This window comes from Zeus faber, assembly GCF_960531495.2.
Source record: "Zeus faber genome assembly, chromosome: 11".
Lineage (NCBI taxonomy): Eukaryota > Metazoa > Chordata > Actinopteri > Zeiformes > Zeidae > Zeus > Zeus faber.
This window is the reverse complement of record NC_137205.1, coordinates 19,592,198-19,610,613: the sequence shown is the minus strand read 5'-3', so window position 1 is coordinate 19,610,613 and position 18,416 is coordinate 19,592,198. Positions and strand designations below refer to the sequence as shown.

Genomic DNA, 18,416 nt, shown 5'->3' with positions numbered 1-18,416 from the left:
TCTCCGAATACCTCCCAGAACCTGAATTTTGCTTCTGCAACTGCTGTCACTGCAGCCTTTTCACCTGAAGGCCTTCTTCCCCTGTTTCACCTCTCCCACCTTCTCCAAGAAAGCTGAATACTCTGAACTTTTGTTAGGTGCATATACACAAACAACAGTCAGAATTTACCTCTCTGCAACTCGTGGTCACATTGAGGCGACCCTCTCATCCACTGGGACAAACTCCAACTGTGTAGCCATCGGCAAGGGACTTATGACTGTCCCCACACCTACCCCGCGCTTCTCACCCTGGAAAAACTCCTGAGTCGGCGACAGTCCACCCCCTATCAAGGAGTTGGGTTCCAGATCCAACACTGTGCGCAGAGATGAGCCCAACTGCTGTATATCTAGTTGGTATCACTCCACCTCACGCACTAGTTCAGGCTCTTTAACCCCCAGAGAGGTGACATTCCACATACCAAAGTCCAGAATGTCACAAACCTCCACCAGTTTCCCTTGCCCGTCGGGTATTACACTCCATCCCTACCCTGCACCTCTCGGGGGGTGAGCCCACACGATGGTCCGGTGTATTCTTTTCGGGCTGGGCCCAGTCGGGTTACGTGGGCTGCCCAGCCACCACGCTCGCCAGCGAACGCCGCTCCCAGGCCTGGCTCCAGGAGTGGGTCCCGGTGGCCCTCTTACGGGCAGGGTAAACTTGGTCTTCATGTTCACCATGTCATAGGGGTTTTAGGATCATGTTTTTCTGGATTCTCACCCCCGACCCGTTTGCCTTGACAGACCATGAAGCTGCTGGTGACATAGCTCTGGGGGATCACTGAAACTTGCAAGCCCTCCGCCACGACAAGGCCACAATCTAGGAAGGGTTTTATAGGCCTGGCAAAGTGAAATGCGAAAAAACAGGTCATTGTGCCCTATACCCAACATAAATTATATTTTTGACTTGTTTAACGAGTGGTTATTCAGAAATTACTGATTGGCTGGAGCCCCATCAGCAGGTCCCTAGACCTCAAACCTTTATTGTTAGAAATAAAACGTTTAAACACCATGTCGTCTTTCACATGTCTTTACAACAGTTGTAAACAAATCAAGGACAGCATCTCTTCAAGTAACTCCTCTGAACTCAAATTCATATGACTTTGTACCTAATTGCATAAGACAGGCATGTAACTTGTTTTGGACTTGAGTAAAAACAGAAATTAAAACAGTAATTGAAAAAACTTTAATATCGGTCCTCATGTTATTTGGCAGTCATTAATTCATGACTATATTAAAGCGAGAATTTTTTTTAATTTCTATTTTATATATTTATGTATGGCTGCAACTAGGCTTCACATAGTATGAACATGATGCACCGAAGAATGATGTTCCATGCACATAACAATGAATACCTACATGAGACAATGCATATACTTTGTCTCTGACACTACAAAAAAAAAAGTAGATAGGCTACATTTGAGTTCACATTTGTTTATACTCAATTAATAATACAAATCAAAAGGCCTACTTTCCCATGTCTGTCTCCCATATGCACGGAGAGGGAAAAGAGAAAGAAAGAAAGAAAAAGAGAAAGAAAGAAAGGGGGCGGTTTCCTCTTGCAGGCTGCTGCTGTTGCTGTGCCAATGCGCAAACAGCGCCCGCCGTAGGATAGGTCTTCCCAAATTTGAGGCTTGCTCGGGAACAGATCATGCGATTGAGTGACGCCCGCGTCATGCCTGTCTTCCCCCTCCTCCGCTCCGTGCGATCGGTGACTCTGCGCTCCGCTCCGCAGTCCCCCGGGACACCGCGCCGCCCTCGATAGCTCCGCCGTCGGCTTTCTTCGCCCGCGATGAATGGCTGTCAGTAGCGGAGGGAGACAGAGGAGACAGAGCGCCGTGTCGCCTCCAGCAAGACGCCCCGCAGCAGCTTCCCAGCGCCGCGGTGAGTGCGCGTCTGGCCGCCGCCTGTCGAGGCACCCCGGCCGGGGTCGTCTGAGGATCCCCGGCCGCCGCTGGGAGGGTTGGAGGTCTGTCTGCGCCGGTGAATCTTAGTTTGCACCGGCTGTTTGGCTCGATAAAAAATAAAAAAAATAAAATAAAAAACAACAACAGGGTTTAGGAATTACATCTGGATGTGATACGTGCGGTATGCTAACAATGTGCATTGTTTACAACGAAGGTGACGTGGGTCCAGGTTACGGCTTTCTCAACTTTAACTAAAAGGCGTTTCGCGGCGGTGTAGGCAATGGCGATGTGAATGTACAGTAACTAACACACTGGTAATGTCAGGGCCATGTCACCAGCAGAACCGTGCTGGCACCGGCACGGCATTGTGCCCAGCCCCCGCTCCGTGCCGCACTGGTTCCGTCTGGCTCGCCGTCAGCTGCTGCGTGTCCTGGGATGACCTGTTGGTGTGGGGGGAAAATGGAGAATGGCTGTGTAAGGGGCGGGGAGGAGGGGGCGCGATTTCCCCCACATCCTACCCTATATGTCCGTAGAACGGTGGCGGGGTTTTTTTTTTGGTTTTGTTTTGGGGTTTTGTGACCGGGACAGGGGTGGCACGGCACGGCGAGCTATGTTAGCGCTGCCTCCGGTGGAAGCCGCCGTGGAGACGGCGAAAACAGCCGAGTGGAGCTGGACGGAGCCCGGGCGACGCACGACGCGCGACCGATTCGTTCCCAGTGAACGAATCGTTCGAATGACTCGGGAAGTCGGAAGTCGCTCCGGCCGAAACAGTCCCGCCGCTTGAGTTCGTCGCGAATTGGACATAGTCACCGAGTGCTCCGTTGACAACAATGTCCATTTAGAACAGAAGTGATCCGCGTCGCTGCACCTCGCTGCCAAAGTTAGCAATGGCGAGACACTGAAACGATTCCTGTGAGAAGTCGGAGCCGACCGCCTCCCCGCCTCCCGGCTCACCTGCGCGTCGATACCGACTGAATATCAAATCAGAAGCGGAACGTTTTGGGCGAAAAAAAAAATCGATCGACTCTTTCCTTTAATGTTTTTATATATATCTATATATATATATATATATATATATATATATAATTTAGTTGTTATATTTTTTATTTAATATATATATATATATACATATATATATTTTTTTTTTTAACCGAGTCACCCATCAAGTCAAGAACCGAATCCGAAAAAAACCCCATTGGAACCCTTCACCACTTCAACCCCGAAAATATTAACGTCCGCTAGCGTAGCTCCACCGGCTAGCTCAGCGACTTAACGGGCGGGGCGGACCGCCAGGAAGCGTTTAAAATGTTCAGGGGTGAGGGGAAAAGATGACGCTCTTTGTTTGGGACGCTTTTACTTTATATATTTTGAAAGAAAAAAAAAAAAATATATATATATATATATATATGTATGTATATATGTTTTCCATAATCACCCTGTCAGCACCATCACCACACCGGTAACCCCCACCTCCCCTCCCGTGGGACCAGTCATGCTGCCAAACCTATTCAGTCAGTCAGTTTTGTAGTGTAATGCACCAAACAATGGTTAAAAAAAAAACAACAACAAAAAAAAAAAAGCCATATGTTCTCGCCCTGAGTTTGATAATCCGGGTGTTGAGTTGTCATCAGGATGTGGAAACGGGGACGGAGCCGCAGGCCGACGGCAGACGCTGGCAGGAGAACCAGGAAATGCCTATGGAGCAGCGGTTTTGGTGCCAACTCGTCTCCCCTTGCAGATAATCCCCACGGCGCTCTCCCCGCGGCGTCCCCGGCCTCCTCCGCCGCCGCCGCCGCTCTGAGTGGAACGGGGGGGGGGGGACAGTCTGTTTCAGGGTTTTGACCGTCAGCCCCCCCCCCACCCCCCCCCGCGGGACACGCTGGGGACGGGACGTCCGGCCCCTCGGCGGGCCAACAAAACGCCGCGCGGGCGCCGCTTTCGGAAGGGGGCCCGGTCATGAAGCGCGCTGTGTGTTTGACCTACTTCTCTCTGCAGGCCCCGGGGCCGACTCCGCCGCCCGCTATTAGATCCACGCTGCAGGGGTTATCCACTTTTTCAGGCACACCTGTACAACCCAACGCAGTCCAGCTCCGCCATGAATTCTGCTTTCGCGGAGTTAAAAGTGTTCAGTTTTTGTTGACATCGCGTCGGAAAGGTGTAAATTCAATGAAGTGTTTATGGCCGAGGTGGTTGACAAATATGAAAAACACGTCTCAATATAATGCAGCTCGGTTACATACCACTACCGACTATGAAAGCGTATTGAATGAATGCCTCTTCTATGACGGCGTAAAAACCCCGAACATTTTAGGCAACCTTTATGGCTGAGCCGCTGCATTGGATTACATTGGATTGTACAGGTCTACCTTATGAAATGCACGCTGGGTGTACGTAAAGGAGCAAGGAACTCGGATGATCCTTATCCCCAGGAACTACCCCGACACAGCCCCCGCTGCCCCGTCCTTGGAGCACGCAGGAACATGCACTCGGCATGGTGTGTGTGCTCAGTGTGTGCTCTGTGTGTGCTCTGTGTGTGTGTGTGTGTGTGTGTGTGTGTGTGTGTGTGTGTGTGTGTGTGTGTGTGTGTGTGTGTGTGTGTGTGTGTGTGTGTGCGCAGTGTGACTCGCTTGCCAAACTGTAAACAAGCAGTATTGTCTGATGTGTGTGTGTGAGACTCAGTGTGCCTTTTGTGGGATTGTTTGGGGTGGTGTGTGCGCATCTGTGTTTTAGTATGAGGGAGAGGGAGCTTGAGAGAGAGGCAGAGACAAAGACAGCATTTCTCCCTTTACCCCCTAAGCCTGGCTCGCTCCCAAATGAAAGGCTTTGGATATGATGGGGTGGCTCACAGCAGCTTCCAATAACTAGTCGGACCAAAGTTGGTTGAATGCTGCGGACCGGGTAGGCTTCAATCACCCCGACAATATAGCGTTGTGTGTTGTAAGTGTTGTATACGCCTGTGTGCATGTGTTTGTGTTGCGTTAGCTTTGAGTGATGAAGGAGTTTTGTTGATGCAATACTTTTCTAACCTATGTGTGCATGTCCTTATCTGTGCCGGTGTACTCAAGACCTTTATCCTCATGTGACCATATCCAAATGTATGTGCAAGCGGTTAGATCTTGCAAACTGTACTTTTCTGTGCAGAATGTGTTGTAAAACTGATTACTGGACCAGTTTCATTGTTTATTGTTGTGACAAGGGCTAAGATCGTAGATATGGGTACAATGGGCATATAGTGCCGGTTCATCCCAATGCTAAAGGGCAGCTCCTTTGCTCTCTTGAAATTCATGACTATTTACAGTGCGTAGAGACTTGGATGGTATGATAGCTATTGCAGTGCGTGTCCTGTGTGATTCCAACACACAGCCCATTCTCTGAATATCAGTTATTGTTTATAGAGTAGGCGTGGAGCACTGTGCAACTTTTAACTCTCAAGACCCAGCTCAGGCGCAGCATGTTAATATTCGCAGTGAAGAGGGGAATCAACTTGGCTTTAATTAAATAGAAAACATTAACATATGCAGCCTCTACAGGATGCAGGCCAAATGGGGTTTATTTGGCTTTTGGTGTTCAGGGAGCTGAATGGAAACATGCGAGGCAACTATGCAGTGTTTGTTTAGGTGGCATACATTTGCTCATAGAATAACAGAACATAACCCAGTTATTTGAGGACACTGTTTTTCATTGCCCATAGATAATACAGACTCAACTGTCCTTTACTAAGCCCGCTTTTGGTAATAAGTGAGCACAATAAGGTACAGTAAGGCCTCAGTGAGCTGTGTAATATTGTATGGGTCAGACTATAGCTTCAATGACTTGAATTATTATTCTAATCACTGTTTCTAAGTTTGCACACGAACATTGATATTATCAGTTTAGATAGAATACTTATGGGATATACTTATGGGATTGAGAGGCAAACACACGCGATTGTAATTCATGAATGAATCGCCAAATACTATAATTACTTTACAAAATCTCCTTTAATGAACGGAATATTAATACTCAAGGACTGACGGTTGAGCGAATTGAGAAACATTCAAATCAATGCATCTTTACAGGGGATAAAAGCTGAAATCAGACCAGAGAAGTGGGGCGTGTGTCGCCCTTCTGTCTTCTCTCAGTGTAGTTAAAAGGATTCTCAAACCTGTTCTCCTCTCCCTTATGTGAACCAGAGCCCAGAATATCTAACACACTCTCGAACCATATATGACAACAAAACTGTGTTTCAAATATAGTGTGTGTGATGGATTGCAGCTCTGCGCAGCAATTAAATATGGCAGGAGAAGTCATTTATTTCGGCCTGTGTTTTGTTTTAAACACTACTCTAGGATAAGCTACAACAGTGGTGGCAAACCTGCTTTTAAGCATGTACACTCAGAAATAAAGTCACGGTGTAGGTACATTTTTGTTCTTTAAAGTAAACATTTCGCAAATGTACCCTCAAAGGTACAATCATGTTCCTGTGGGGTAATAATAAGTACTTTTTACAAGTAAAAAAGGATTATGTATTGCTGAAAGCTACATAGGTGAATGATTTAGATGGTGGCTTATTAAGGCCTACAGTTGATGACCAAGAACAATAATACAATAAACAAACAATATATATAATTATAGTATCATGAGTATTATTATGAATATAATTATGGCTGTTATTTTTATTATAGGGTTAGGGTTACATAATTATGGCTGTTGTTATTATTATTATAATTATGGCTGCTGTTATTATTATTATTATTATTATTATTTATTATTATCATCATCAGGGCTCCAGCCAGTATTGCCCTTTTGTTATTGTTCGGGGAAAGTACAAACTATCTGGAGAACCAACTCCGGCATAATACACGAACGCAGTTACGTCTTGTTTGAACTGGTATGTCACAAACGTCTTTAAAGTTGAAGTTTCATCCAAACCGATCCACATACGGAGCAGATATTGCCGAATAACCGACCGAATTTAGATCGATATTTCAGACTCGGGGCCAATGCATTTCACTCCAAAATATATCCAACCCCACTAAAACTACCTGGAACACATACTTCAGAAGACATTACCAACACGGTTAAGGTGTGGTTCAAACCTGTATTTCACAAGGATCTTGTGGTTTAAATTTAATCCAAATCGGTCCACATACGAAGCAGGTATTAGTGAAATACCGAACAACTTTGACCCAAATCTTTCTGCTGTTTTGGTTAACTGACACGTAACTATTCGCAAGTTAAATTAAGGAGATGAAATTTACAGTAAGACGCTTTATGATTTCATCATATTATTTACTATTAATGTACAGATTCCAATTGAGAATATCCAGTTGGACCGTGTCCAGTGTGCGGTCTAGACTTGGTCATTCTGTAGTCTTTAGACGTTATCAAACTATCGACTTACGTGTATATTTATTTAGTTTTCTTACCTGGTTAATGTCAGTAGATCTGTTCAATTGCTATTTTAAATTTGTGGTCCCCGTTTCTTTGCGGGATTAATGAGAAATACAACAAAAATAATTCTTAGAAATTTGTCACCGCGTCCAGTTGAAACCACTGAAATGTGCGACTGAGTGATGTGTTCAAGATCCAACACAGCGTCGGAAAAATATAAGCCGTGCAATGGCTTATACCCACAGAATTACCCACAGAAAAACCACAACGTTTTTCATATTTCATGGAAACATAACTTATTGAAAATGTAAACAAAGAGAAAAAACTCAACAAATAAATGACGTGCAGGACACGGCACCAAGCGGCCACCGCTCACTGAGAGTGCAGCAAAGAAAGGATAAATAACACTTATTAAATACATGATGTAATTATTATTGTCCCAAAACAAGCGCTTATACCTTTTTATAGGTTTTTTTTTTTTTGCCTTTTTTCCTGAGTGTAATGTGTTCCACGCAATTTTATACTGCACAGCCCACAGAGCAACGACCAGTACAAAGTATCCCAAAATAGTACAAAAGCCTAATATTTAATGATTTATATATTTCATATTTAATGACCTATTTAAACAATATGATAAAATAAAATGTATGATAAATAAAGGCTTCGTTTTGTCCACCACTAGGCTACATGTTAGAAAATGTGTATTTCCTTGTTTTGTTTTTATTTTGTTTCTGATAATTGTCAGCCTTTTCAGATTTAAATTATAATGTGACTAAACTATCACTGATATTTAGCTTGAAGCTGTCTTTTGTGGCTATTATTTGTCAGCTGTTTACTTCCTTAATTGAGGTTCCACCTTTTGATAAAGCTTTAATATCCTCCCTTACGTGGTCCACTGATCGACTTGCATCACTTGTTGCACTTCTGTCTCCTTTTTATTGATTGATTGATTGATTGATTGATTGATTGATTGATTGATTGATTTCTTTCTTTCTTTCTTTCTTTCTTTCTTTCTTTCACTCCCTGCAGACCCTGTGTTGGTGTGCGTAGGCGCAGCATGGCCCAGACCCTCCAGATGGCGATCCCAAACTTCGGCAACAACATCCTCGAGTGTCTGAATGAGCAGCGGCTGCAGGGCCTCTACTGCGACATCTCCGTGGTGGTGAAGGGCCACACCTTCAAGGTCAGCCTCCCTCACACAGGCCGGATCATTGCAACTAATCCAACTTAAATTGGCTTGACAACATCAAGATGAGACAAAACCCTGCACTGGGCCACTTTACTGCTGCTCTCCCACTTCGACAAGTAATGGTTCCTAATTGAGCTTGTCATTAAATGGACTAAACTACAGTACACTGCCCCAATGAAAAACTGATTTACACCAAATGTGAATTCAGCCACTCATAGAAGATGCGGAGGCAGCCATGCAATGCAGCAACCAGCTTTTGAGGATAGAGGCAGATAGGAGCGAAGTGTCTTCCTCAGGAACACTGACATATTTTCGGCGAGGCAAGTTTATTTGTATAGCACATTTAATACCCAAGGGCAATTCAAATTGCTTTGCATTGTATGAAAGCAGAGAATAAAAGTATAGAAATAAAGAGCTTAAAATAGATAAAAGACAATTAAATCACAGAGACAAAAGGTTACAGTCCAATAAGAACAAGGCTACACACTTATATAAGCCTATTTGAAGTGTCGGATACTGCATTTTATCAGGAAGAATGGAGGTATCGCGGCAGCACTCGTCCAGGTAGAGACGTTGACAATATGAACACTATGAACTCGCTGCCCGTGCCCCATATCCAAGGTCCCTGCCAGGAACACTGGGCCCCATGAAAATATATCATCTATTTTTGTATTTTTATTTGGGGGGGGGGGGCACATGAATTCATTTTAAAAGTATATTTATCTTTACAAGTTCCATAAATTACAGTTAAAAAAAGAAATGTTTAAATTTAACCCGAGATGGCCTCGGGACCTCTAATCGATAATCTTTTCACCGCTTTATTACCCATGCGTCTTTCATCCCTTCCCCTCTGTTCCTGGCTGCCGCCCCGGTGTGGAGTATTTGTCATAAGGATGCATGCAGCAGCATGTATCCAGCATGTATCCAGCATAGAGGCCTCTCACTCTTTCCATGAGTGAGACGCACAAACACTCCCGCCTCGAGAGACTGAGCAACATCAAACGCGCGTGCCTGGGTAATTCAGTTCAGTCCAGTTTCATCACAGTCCCAGAGAGCATAGTTCAGGGAGCAGTACCCTTATAACATTAAATCCAAGATAACTCTTCGATCGACTTCAAAAGGACATTTATTTATTTGCGTCCGGGCTCTACTGCTCATCACTCCCAGCGAAGTGTACAGCAAGCATTGAGGCACTTAATGAGCAAGAAATATATTGGATAGAAGAGTCGATCCCAACAGGATGAGGTGGGAGGTGGCGGGAGTGCAGCAAAGGAGGCGGCAGAGCAGACAGGGCAGGAGAGACCGGCTGCTTAAATAGGCCGGCCCATGAAGGCGTGGAAGCGTGCGGCGCCGTCGAGTTGTCCGACAGAACTAGCGCAGCATCAATAATATCACCACGCGGTGCCGGACACCTCATCTACGCCTTTGTACCAATATTTCAAGAGGGCACTGACCTCTGCCCTTGCGCTCCCCAGGCCCACCGTGCCGTGTTGGCTGCCAGCAGTTCGTATTTTCGGGACCTTTTCAGCAGCAGCGATGGCGGCGGCGGCGGCGGCGGCGGAGGGACCGGCAACGGGGGCGGGAAGAGCCCCGTGGTGGTGGAGCTGCCCCCCGCCGTGCAGCCCCAGAGCTTCCAGCAGATCCTGGCCTTCTGCTACACAGGCCGGCTGAGCATGACGGTGGGGGACCAGTTCATACTCATGTACACGGCGGGGTTCCTCCAGATCCAGCAGATCATGGAGAAGGGCACGGAGTTCTTCCTCAAGGTAAAGCTGTCTCAGCAAAGGTCCATCCGGTGGCACGAATCGATTTATTAATTTGGAAACGCCCGTTTTCCATACTACAACAGTACGGTACAAGTGCCGCTCCCTGTTAACCTCTGTTTATAGATGGTATAAATGGTAGGGTACAGATAAAATATATGTGATATTTTATTTGTACCTCTCTTTTGACTTGCGCTGTTCTTAATAGGTCTGCTGCTGTTAACACCTGAAAATCACCCCAGGGGTTAAATGAAGTCTTTCCTTCCATTGCCTTACTACTGACGACACATAATTAACTTAAAATCAATCTGATGGAGCAATTTGTGCTATTATGAAAAGGAACAACTACCAAGCAATTGTTGGATTACCCCCTCGTTATGTTGCAGTCAGCTCGAACCAGTGCCCCGTTTCACTTTTCCCTTCAAAACAAATCTCAGCGCCCCCAGAGAATCTGCACAGCTCTTCGCAACAAGAGGCGATGGGGCACGTGGGAAATACACTTTCCTGGATCCACTGCTACTTTGCCAAACTGTTCATGTTCGCTGTGATGTGGCAGGGGAAGGTCTCGGTTGAATTTCACAACCGCTCGTAGTCAAACAAATACACATCACTGTGACACTGTACTGGCTGCCCTCAACTGACTCCCAGACCTTTCCCTCTGTTTACTTTTGACTCGTCCTGTCTTTTAAAATGTTGTGAAACAAAAAAAACTAGGATACAATTTTTTCTTAGTTTTGATGTTTTGATGCATCGCTTAAATAACTAATCTTTTTGAGGTGCTGGAAGGTGAATTTCCATAATTTCACAGGAGCTAGGCTAAGTGATTCCATCTGCAGCCATGCATTGAGCTAACACAGTTAGCACTTATCTCTGTACTAGACATTTGAGATTGGTATTGACCTAGTCGTTTGAATCTGGGTGAGATTGTCAAAAAGCAAACGTAATATCTCTACAATAGATAAATAGCTAAAAAAAATGATTTCAGCACAAGCCATTCCCATGTCAGGAGCGTGAAAAAAAAAAAACAAAAAAAAAAACGTCACAATCAAAGCGGCACTGAAAGTACTATAGCTTTGAAAACCCTGTGTGGCTTGGGCATTTGCTCAATCACATTAACTGTGGAGCAGGAGGAGGAGTTGGTAAGCAGTGTGTGCACCGGCAACACTGCTGGGTTATGATGAGAGCAGCAGAGAGAGAGACCAGAAAGGAAGAATGACAAGCCTCCCTAACTTTCAACTCACCTACAGCACCTTTACGTTACCTTGTGTTTAGACCACGGTCGTCCTATATGAATCGCTTCGCTATCAAAACCCTAACGGTGTCCATATTGATGATCCGCAGGTGTCCTCCCCCAGCTGTGACTCCCAGGGGCTCCACCCCGAGGAGGCTCCACCCTCTCAGCCCCAAAGCCCCGTCACGCAGATCAGTGGGGGCGCGGCCCGGCCGTCCTCCTGCCTGACGCCGCTGCCCCTGCTGTCCCGGGTGAAGACGGAGCAGCCGGCCAGCCAGCCGGAGGCCGCCTCCTCGTACTCGGTGGTCTGCACCCCGGTGGCCAAGCGGCTGTGGGAAGGGGGCAGCAGTCGGGACGGGGGCACGGCGGGCGGAGGGGGCGGCGGCGGAGGGGGGTCGAGGAAAGCGGCCCGGTTCTCTCAAGAGTCGGTGCGGGGCAGCACCATCCAGAGCTCCGGGGCGCTGGGACTGGCCATGGGCATGGGCGTCAGCGGGACCGGCTTGGTTGGCATGGTAGCAGGCGGCGGACTCGCTGGCGGCGGCGGCGCCATCAATGGGAACTCAGCCGCGAGTTTCGGAATGTCCGACGGCACCAGCCCCGGAACCATGAGCGCCTATGCCAGCGACTCGCCCATCAGTTACCATGACGATGAGGAGGAGGAGGAGGGGACGGATGAGAGTGCCGAGGAGCAGTACCGGCAGATCTGCAACATGTACACGATGTACAGCATGCTCAACGTGGCGGGTAAGTCTGCTCTGCGGTTTGGCGGCACGTGGAAAATCAGGAGAGTCGGTCCAAAGGCGAACAATCCAAACAGAAAGATTCTGATGCACAGCTCAGGTCTGTCTCAGTGGCGTTAAGAGCGGTTTCAAGTCTTATATCCCTTCCTCACAGATCACAGATATGACAGATACAACTGGAAATGTTTTACTGCTTTTTTGTTATTTTCTACATAAAGAACCACGGGCCTAGATTTAGAGGGGAAAAAAAGTTGCTTGATTGCTTGATTTCCCGTGTCACAAGCATACAAAGATGAATGTACCTTTCAGCAGGCATTGCGAAGTACTCCACAACTATGTGTGCCATGGAAATGACTTTGTTTTTCAAATATATATATATATATATAATGAATCATTTAATTTTCTCGTTTGTTTCTGCAGCAGCGGGCGAGCGTGTGGAGGCCCTTCCAGACCACACAGAGACACGGGGGCGGATGCGAGGCCGAGACCTCACCTGCCTCCCGACAGAACTCATCACTCAGATAGGGAACCGCTGCCACCCAAAACTCTACGAGGAGGGAGACCCTGCAGAGAAACTGGAGCTAGTCTCAGGTGTGTGTGTGTGTGTGTCTGTGTGTGTGTGTGTGTGTGTCTGTGTGTCTGTGTGTGTGTGCGTCTCTGTGTGTCTGTGTGGAGGGCCGTGCGTGCGCCCCTCAACGTGGGGCCCGGGGACCCCCGTGCGCCCTTCAAGTTAAACGTCATCATTATTTTGATTATTTTATCACTGTCATCTCCTTAACTATAGTATAGACTCGTGTGATGGAGGTCTGGATTGGGGTCCCGGAGCTCCGTGGCTTAGCGCGTGCCAAATCGGGGCTCCTTGATATGGAAACGGTTGAGAATCATCAATCTAGTTTTCTGGTTATTCCTATTCCGAATACAAAATCAACACACACACCGCTTCATGTGTGGCGTGTGTATCTGTGCTTGTGCACGTTCTTCAGGTACTTCCGTGTACATATCGCGAGCCCAGCTGATGAACTGTCACGTGAGTGCGGGGACCAGACACAAGGTGTTGCTGAGGAGGCTGCTGGCCGCCTTCTTCGACAGGTGACGTCGTTTTTTCCGTCCTCTTCTTCATCTTCTTCAGTCTCAGCAATCAGCGATATTAGTATATATTTGCTCGTAGCAATTGACAAAGTAATTAAATGCGAGGAAGAGAAGAAATATAAGATGCCCTTTGTGTCAAAAGACCAAAAAAATCAAGTCTCCTTGAAAATCGGTCCCTGGATTTTTATTTTAGCATCCGATTTTGTTAGTGGGGATATTATGTGATGCGATACCCCATTTGAGCCTGGCATTGGACCGATAACGATAACTGTATTTATATTTGGCCGTCCCTCGTTCCTATTTTATCCTGACTCTTCATTTCTGCTCCAGGAACACGTTGGCGAACAGCTGCGGCACGGGCATCCGCTCCTCGACCAACGACCCCAGCCGCAAGCCGCTGGACAACCGAGTGCTGCACGCCGTTAAATGTGAGTGCAAGCTCCTTTATCTCCAGGATAACTGGAAGAAATATATATATTTTTTTGTGATGAGATAGAAATACTTAGGTCATAAATAGGTCTTTACGAGGACCGCATCATGACAGGTTTTCAGATCATTAGGTTTTCAGGTCATCTGTTTCGAAAACCTCTTTGGGGGCCACTCTGTGAAGCGGTGCCACATCTTTCCTAAGGTGGAAAGTCGCAGCATCGGAGGCGTTTGGCACCTCCTTCGTAACTAGCGTCTGTTTCAATGAAATGGCTCGGGGTAAATACGTTTTAATCACTTCACCGCTTCTTCTCCTCCACGCGGTAAAAAACGGTAAATAAGCCAGGTAAATGGGGTTGTTGTCAGCAGACATATGCTGTGTAAAGATGTTGTTCAGTGCCGTGTGAACCGACCTACTACGTCCCCCTGAAATGGAATATCACCAGGAATATCAGTGAAAGGTTTAGGAAGTAAATTGGTTTGATAGAACAGGTGCTACCCTTGGGGGATCCATTCCACAGCAGGGGAGCAATCAGAGGCACAACGCCCCATATCGGTAGCGCCGGGCGTATGCGCGAGATAATACACACCGCTTAATACGGCATCATCTCTAACACGGAGAAAAATGACAACATTACACGGTATGAGGAGGAGAGGAGAGAGAAAGGATCAAGCTTTTGGACCAACGAACAATAGAATGAATGGATTGTTCACAGTAACCCTCTGAGGTGAAATAATTAAAGGGGCATATTTTGGGATAAATTAAGGTTTTTAGTTTATGTACGTGGATGTTCTGTCACTATTTAACGTGTTCATGGACCGGAGGAATTTGTCAAAGACACTGACTCGTTCAGACCACTAGATAGCGCCATACGCCATGAAAGTTGACTGGCTGTGCGCGGAGGTTGACCAGCCTGTCCGAAGTGTGGTCCGCATGCCAACTAAGGTCAGCCACATGCTTGTCATTTGTCCCACCAGAGCTTTGAAGGAAAAACTAGGTTAATAATTAGTAGTACGTTTTAATTTGAATGCAAAATGATGGCTCATAATTCAGAGGTACAACTGAGCCAGTTTTAATGCAGTTTGAGATGATAAAATAATGACAATAATCCTGTTAACTACGTGCAAAACGATCGAAATAAAGTAGGAATTAAAAAAAAAAAAGATATTCACGACACCAAACACATAAATACGAGCCCATAGTTGGAAGCCTGTGCTCTGGACTGTCCATGTCCGTTTGTGTATTATTTTTCCACATAAATTATTCTACATATTTGCTCATAAATTGTCCTATATTTGATCGTCAGAAAATTAAACCGGAATAATAAGAATACCGTGAAATCTGTATACTCGCACACGCGCACACACACACACACACACACACACTAATTTCATGCATAACTCTCACTTAAGTCTACTAACCATAAAACGAACCCTAAAGACCACGATGAAAGGAGTGTCCAACTGTCCAATAACAACCGACCGCAGAATCAACCTGTTCAGCGTGGACTCTGCATTCTTCCTGTCCTGCGCGCGCACACACCTAGCGAGTAAACCCACGCCGGTTCATGCATCGCTCCCTCTCCCTCCTCCTCCAGTTTACTGCCAGAACTTCGCCACCAGCTTCAAGGAGAGCGAGATGAACGCCATCGCGGCCGACATGTGCACCAACGCGCGGCGCGTCGTCCGCAAGAGCTGGATCCCCAAGCTGAAGCTGCTGATGGCCGAGAGCGACGCCTACTCCGCCTTCCTGCCCGACGCCGTCAAGATGGAGGACGACAACCTGGGGGCGGAGCCGCCGTTCGACCCGGCGTCCCTGGAGGCCGCCGGGGGCGCCGGCGTGGAGTCGGGCGCGTCCCCCGGCGAGTCGATACCGAACGTGGTCGGGGACGGAGGCGGGGCGCTGTTCTAGATGCTAGACGTCGCCCCGCGGGGGGGAAGGGTTGGAGGTGTTATTACGACAGGTAGGCCGATATTCTGCTACGCGCCTCCGCCCCCTCGGCCCGCCTCTGTGCTTCGCCTCCCTCCCCCCTCGGCCACTCGCCAGACTGTCTATGCTACTTCGCTACGGTTAAAAAAAAAAACAAAAAAAAAAAACGACGACAGTTACCTCGCTTTGCAACCTCCCCCCAGGAAGTGAACACGATAATCTCTTAACTTGCGACGACGCCCGTCAAAAGACAAAAGGTGGAGCGTGTGTGAGAGGGCGTGTGAGGCTCCCGCCCGCCCTCCGGCTCCCTCCTTCATAATCGCGCAACGCCCACCCCCCGCATATTAGAAACATTCCTTTCGAGATCCGCGCTCGCTTTGTGTTTGTGTCATTCTGTGTCTCTGTGTTTGGGTGGAGAGGAGGGCGGTCCAAGTGGAGGAGTGAGAGAGGGATGCTGGATGGATGGGTGGATGGACGGATGGATTGTGAGCATTGACTGTACCCTCGGTTTTGATAAAGGAAAAGTCACCATTAATAAAAACAAACAAACAAAGAAAAAAAAAAAACGACGGCACCCTCTTCCCTCCTCGTCCACCAGTTCCCAAAATACCACCGCCCCTCCCACGCCACTAGAGCAAATCGATCAACATCCGGGCGTGCTACGCCGGGTCGTGCTTCTTATTTTCCAGCACCGTCTCTAACCTCACAACGATGCAGAGTTTGGTGGGAAGGGTTTCGCTGCAATGATTGTAAGGAAATCTACGGGGATAAGAAAAAACATTAATTAAAGGAAAAAAATAAAATAAAGATGGTCCTATTTTTGGAAGATGAAATATATTTATTATATGCAAAGCCATGCATATCGTGTGTGTTGGCACCGGGTGAGCTAGAGGGATTGTTTAAAATCTCGAACGTTGTGTTTTATTGTACTTTACGTGGCGGTTTTGCAGAGATCTTGTTGAATAAGGAAAAGTGATATTTTTGCATTAAAAAAACGTGGTCTAATGACAGAGGGAATACTCCCGACATAGGAGCCTCGCCGGTTTATTATTATTTTTTCGTGTTTATTGTGACAGAGCAGGGAGCGGCGGACAGAGAGGGCGAACTGTTGATTTTAGAAGAAACCTGTCACCTTCCAGCCATGATGTTGCGAATGCAGACGACCTGACTGTTAGCGAAACGGACTCGGTTTTGTCCCTGAGGCGGCGGCGGGGGCGGCGCCCTCTAACCGTACTTTCTAAATCTCTTCCCTGGGACGAGCGCGCTGATTCGGATATTTCAAGCTTTTAAGCGTCAGTTTGGCCAGCCCCAGTCATGTAAAATGGAAATCCATCTAAATAGTTCCCGAATGCAAAAGCTTCTGGAATTGGTTGGGAACGTTGCGATTGAAATGAATGGTCATTTATATCGATGATGAAAATCGAATCAAATCAAATCACCTTCTCCTTGACAATTTAAGTTCAGAGCGGCCGGCTCGGTCGGATTGTGCACCTTTTTTTAAGGAGGGTTTAAAAGGAGGTTTCTGCACCTTAATGAGACGAACCAATGATCTGTGCACTTTTTTAGCCAATGGAGAGGTGTGGGCGACTTATAATGGTTCTTCACATCCGCCCACGTCTTTGACAGTTTGCTCGGTTCACTGTTCTTTTCTAAGTATTTGTCACAACCTCCCGCGGAAAACGACGCAGGAAGCGGTCGCGCTGAATTCCAAGCGTTCCTCACGGAGGCTTGGGATGAGGGCTGCCCTGCTTGTGACCAGATGAGTGTATGAAAGGACCAATCATTTTGTAATAATGGAGGGAGTTTTTTTGGTTTTTTCTTGGGGGGGGGGGGGGGGGGGGGGGGTTTGAGTTAGATGTCAATGTGTAATGATTTGTTGTACACCTTTGTTTGAGGGGTGGACAGAAACCACTTCTCCGCGACGACCGCTGATAACCGAACACTAAACTTTACAGGAGAAGTTTGTCGTGTTGTGACCCAGGTTATAATGTTGGTTCCCATCATCATCATCATTATCATCATCATCATCATCATTCATGGCACCTCCTTGTTGAACGCTGTACCGTAGAGAAACGTACCACTCTGCAGCTTCTCACTGTGCTCCGATGCAGTCCAATGGGGCAGAGGATGAAGCTTTAAGAAAAAACAAACAAAAAAAACATGTTAAACCTTCCTTTCAATAACGAGAAACTCACATTACAGTCACACGTGGCTGAGTGTCTCTTTTTTGAGAATATTTTGAATAACCGTAATATTTGTTTTTGCAATTGCTGCAATACATAGGTTTCTCGTAGGAAGCAGCACAACTTCCTGTCTCTAGTCTCTAATTTTCATTTTTTTTCTTTCTTTTTCTTTTGCAAAAGAGTCAATAAAACCCGATCTAATGCACAGTTTGTGACCTTTTTTTTTTTTTTTTTTTTTTTTCTCCCAATAGTGTATAGACAATAGTGAAGCCTTCAGCTAGGTTGTCGTAGAAAGTGAAACATAATGGGAACTAACATTTGAAAAATGTTGACGGGCTGAAAAATAGTGAAGTTGTAAGTATCGGCGGACACCGGGTTCCAATCCAAGCCAATATTATACCAAATGTGACAGATTGAGACTGTTAGTTTGGCGTCACCAGAACATAACGACTGACGTATGATCAATTATTCTCTGTTAGAGACAGCAAACATTCTTCTATGTCAAAAAAAATAAATAAATAAAATAAATTCCCCTTTCAAAAACCTCTTTTT

General features: G+C 46.5%; 1 protein-coding gene across 1 annotated transcript; it reads left to right on the top strand.

The window, feature by feature from the left end:
- The first annotated feature begins 1,507 nt into the window (after positions 1-1,507).
- On the top strand, positions 1,508-17,476 carry nacc1a (nucleus accumbens associated 1, BEN and BTB (POZ) domain containing a). The gene is made up of 8 exons (XM_080009083.1): positions 1,508-1,917; positions 8,343-8,496; positions 9,978-10,268; positions 11,607-12,240; positions 12,657-12,827; positions 13,220-13,325; positions 13,656-13,753; positions 15,350-17,476. The coding sequence occupies exons 2-8, from the start codon at positions 8,371-8,373 to the stop codon at positions 15,661-15,663; spliced, it is 1,740 nt and encodes a 579-aa protein (XP_079865209.1). The 5' UTR covers positions 1,508-1,917; positions 8,343-8,370; the 3' UTR covers positions 15,664-17,476.
- Positions 17,477-18,416: the final 940 nt, after the last annotated feature.

Excerpts from the sequence above, each read along its gene's own strand:
- nacc1a (XM_080009083.1), top strand. The coding sequence starts at position 8,371 with ATGGCCCAGACCCTCCAGATGGCGATCCCAAACTTCGGCAACAACATC. Across the intron at positions 10,269-11,606 it reads GCACGGAGTTCTTCCTCAAG|GTGTCCTCCCCCAGCTGTGA; the intron begins GTAAAGCTGTCT and ends GATGATCCGCAG. Across the intron at positions 13,326-13,655 it reads CTGGCCGCCTTCTTCGACAG|GAACACGTTGGCGAACAGCT; the intron begins GTGACGTCGTTT and ends TTTCTGCTCCAG.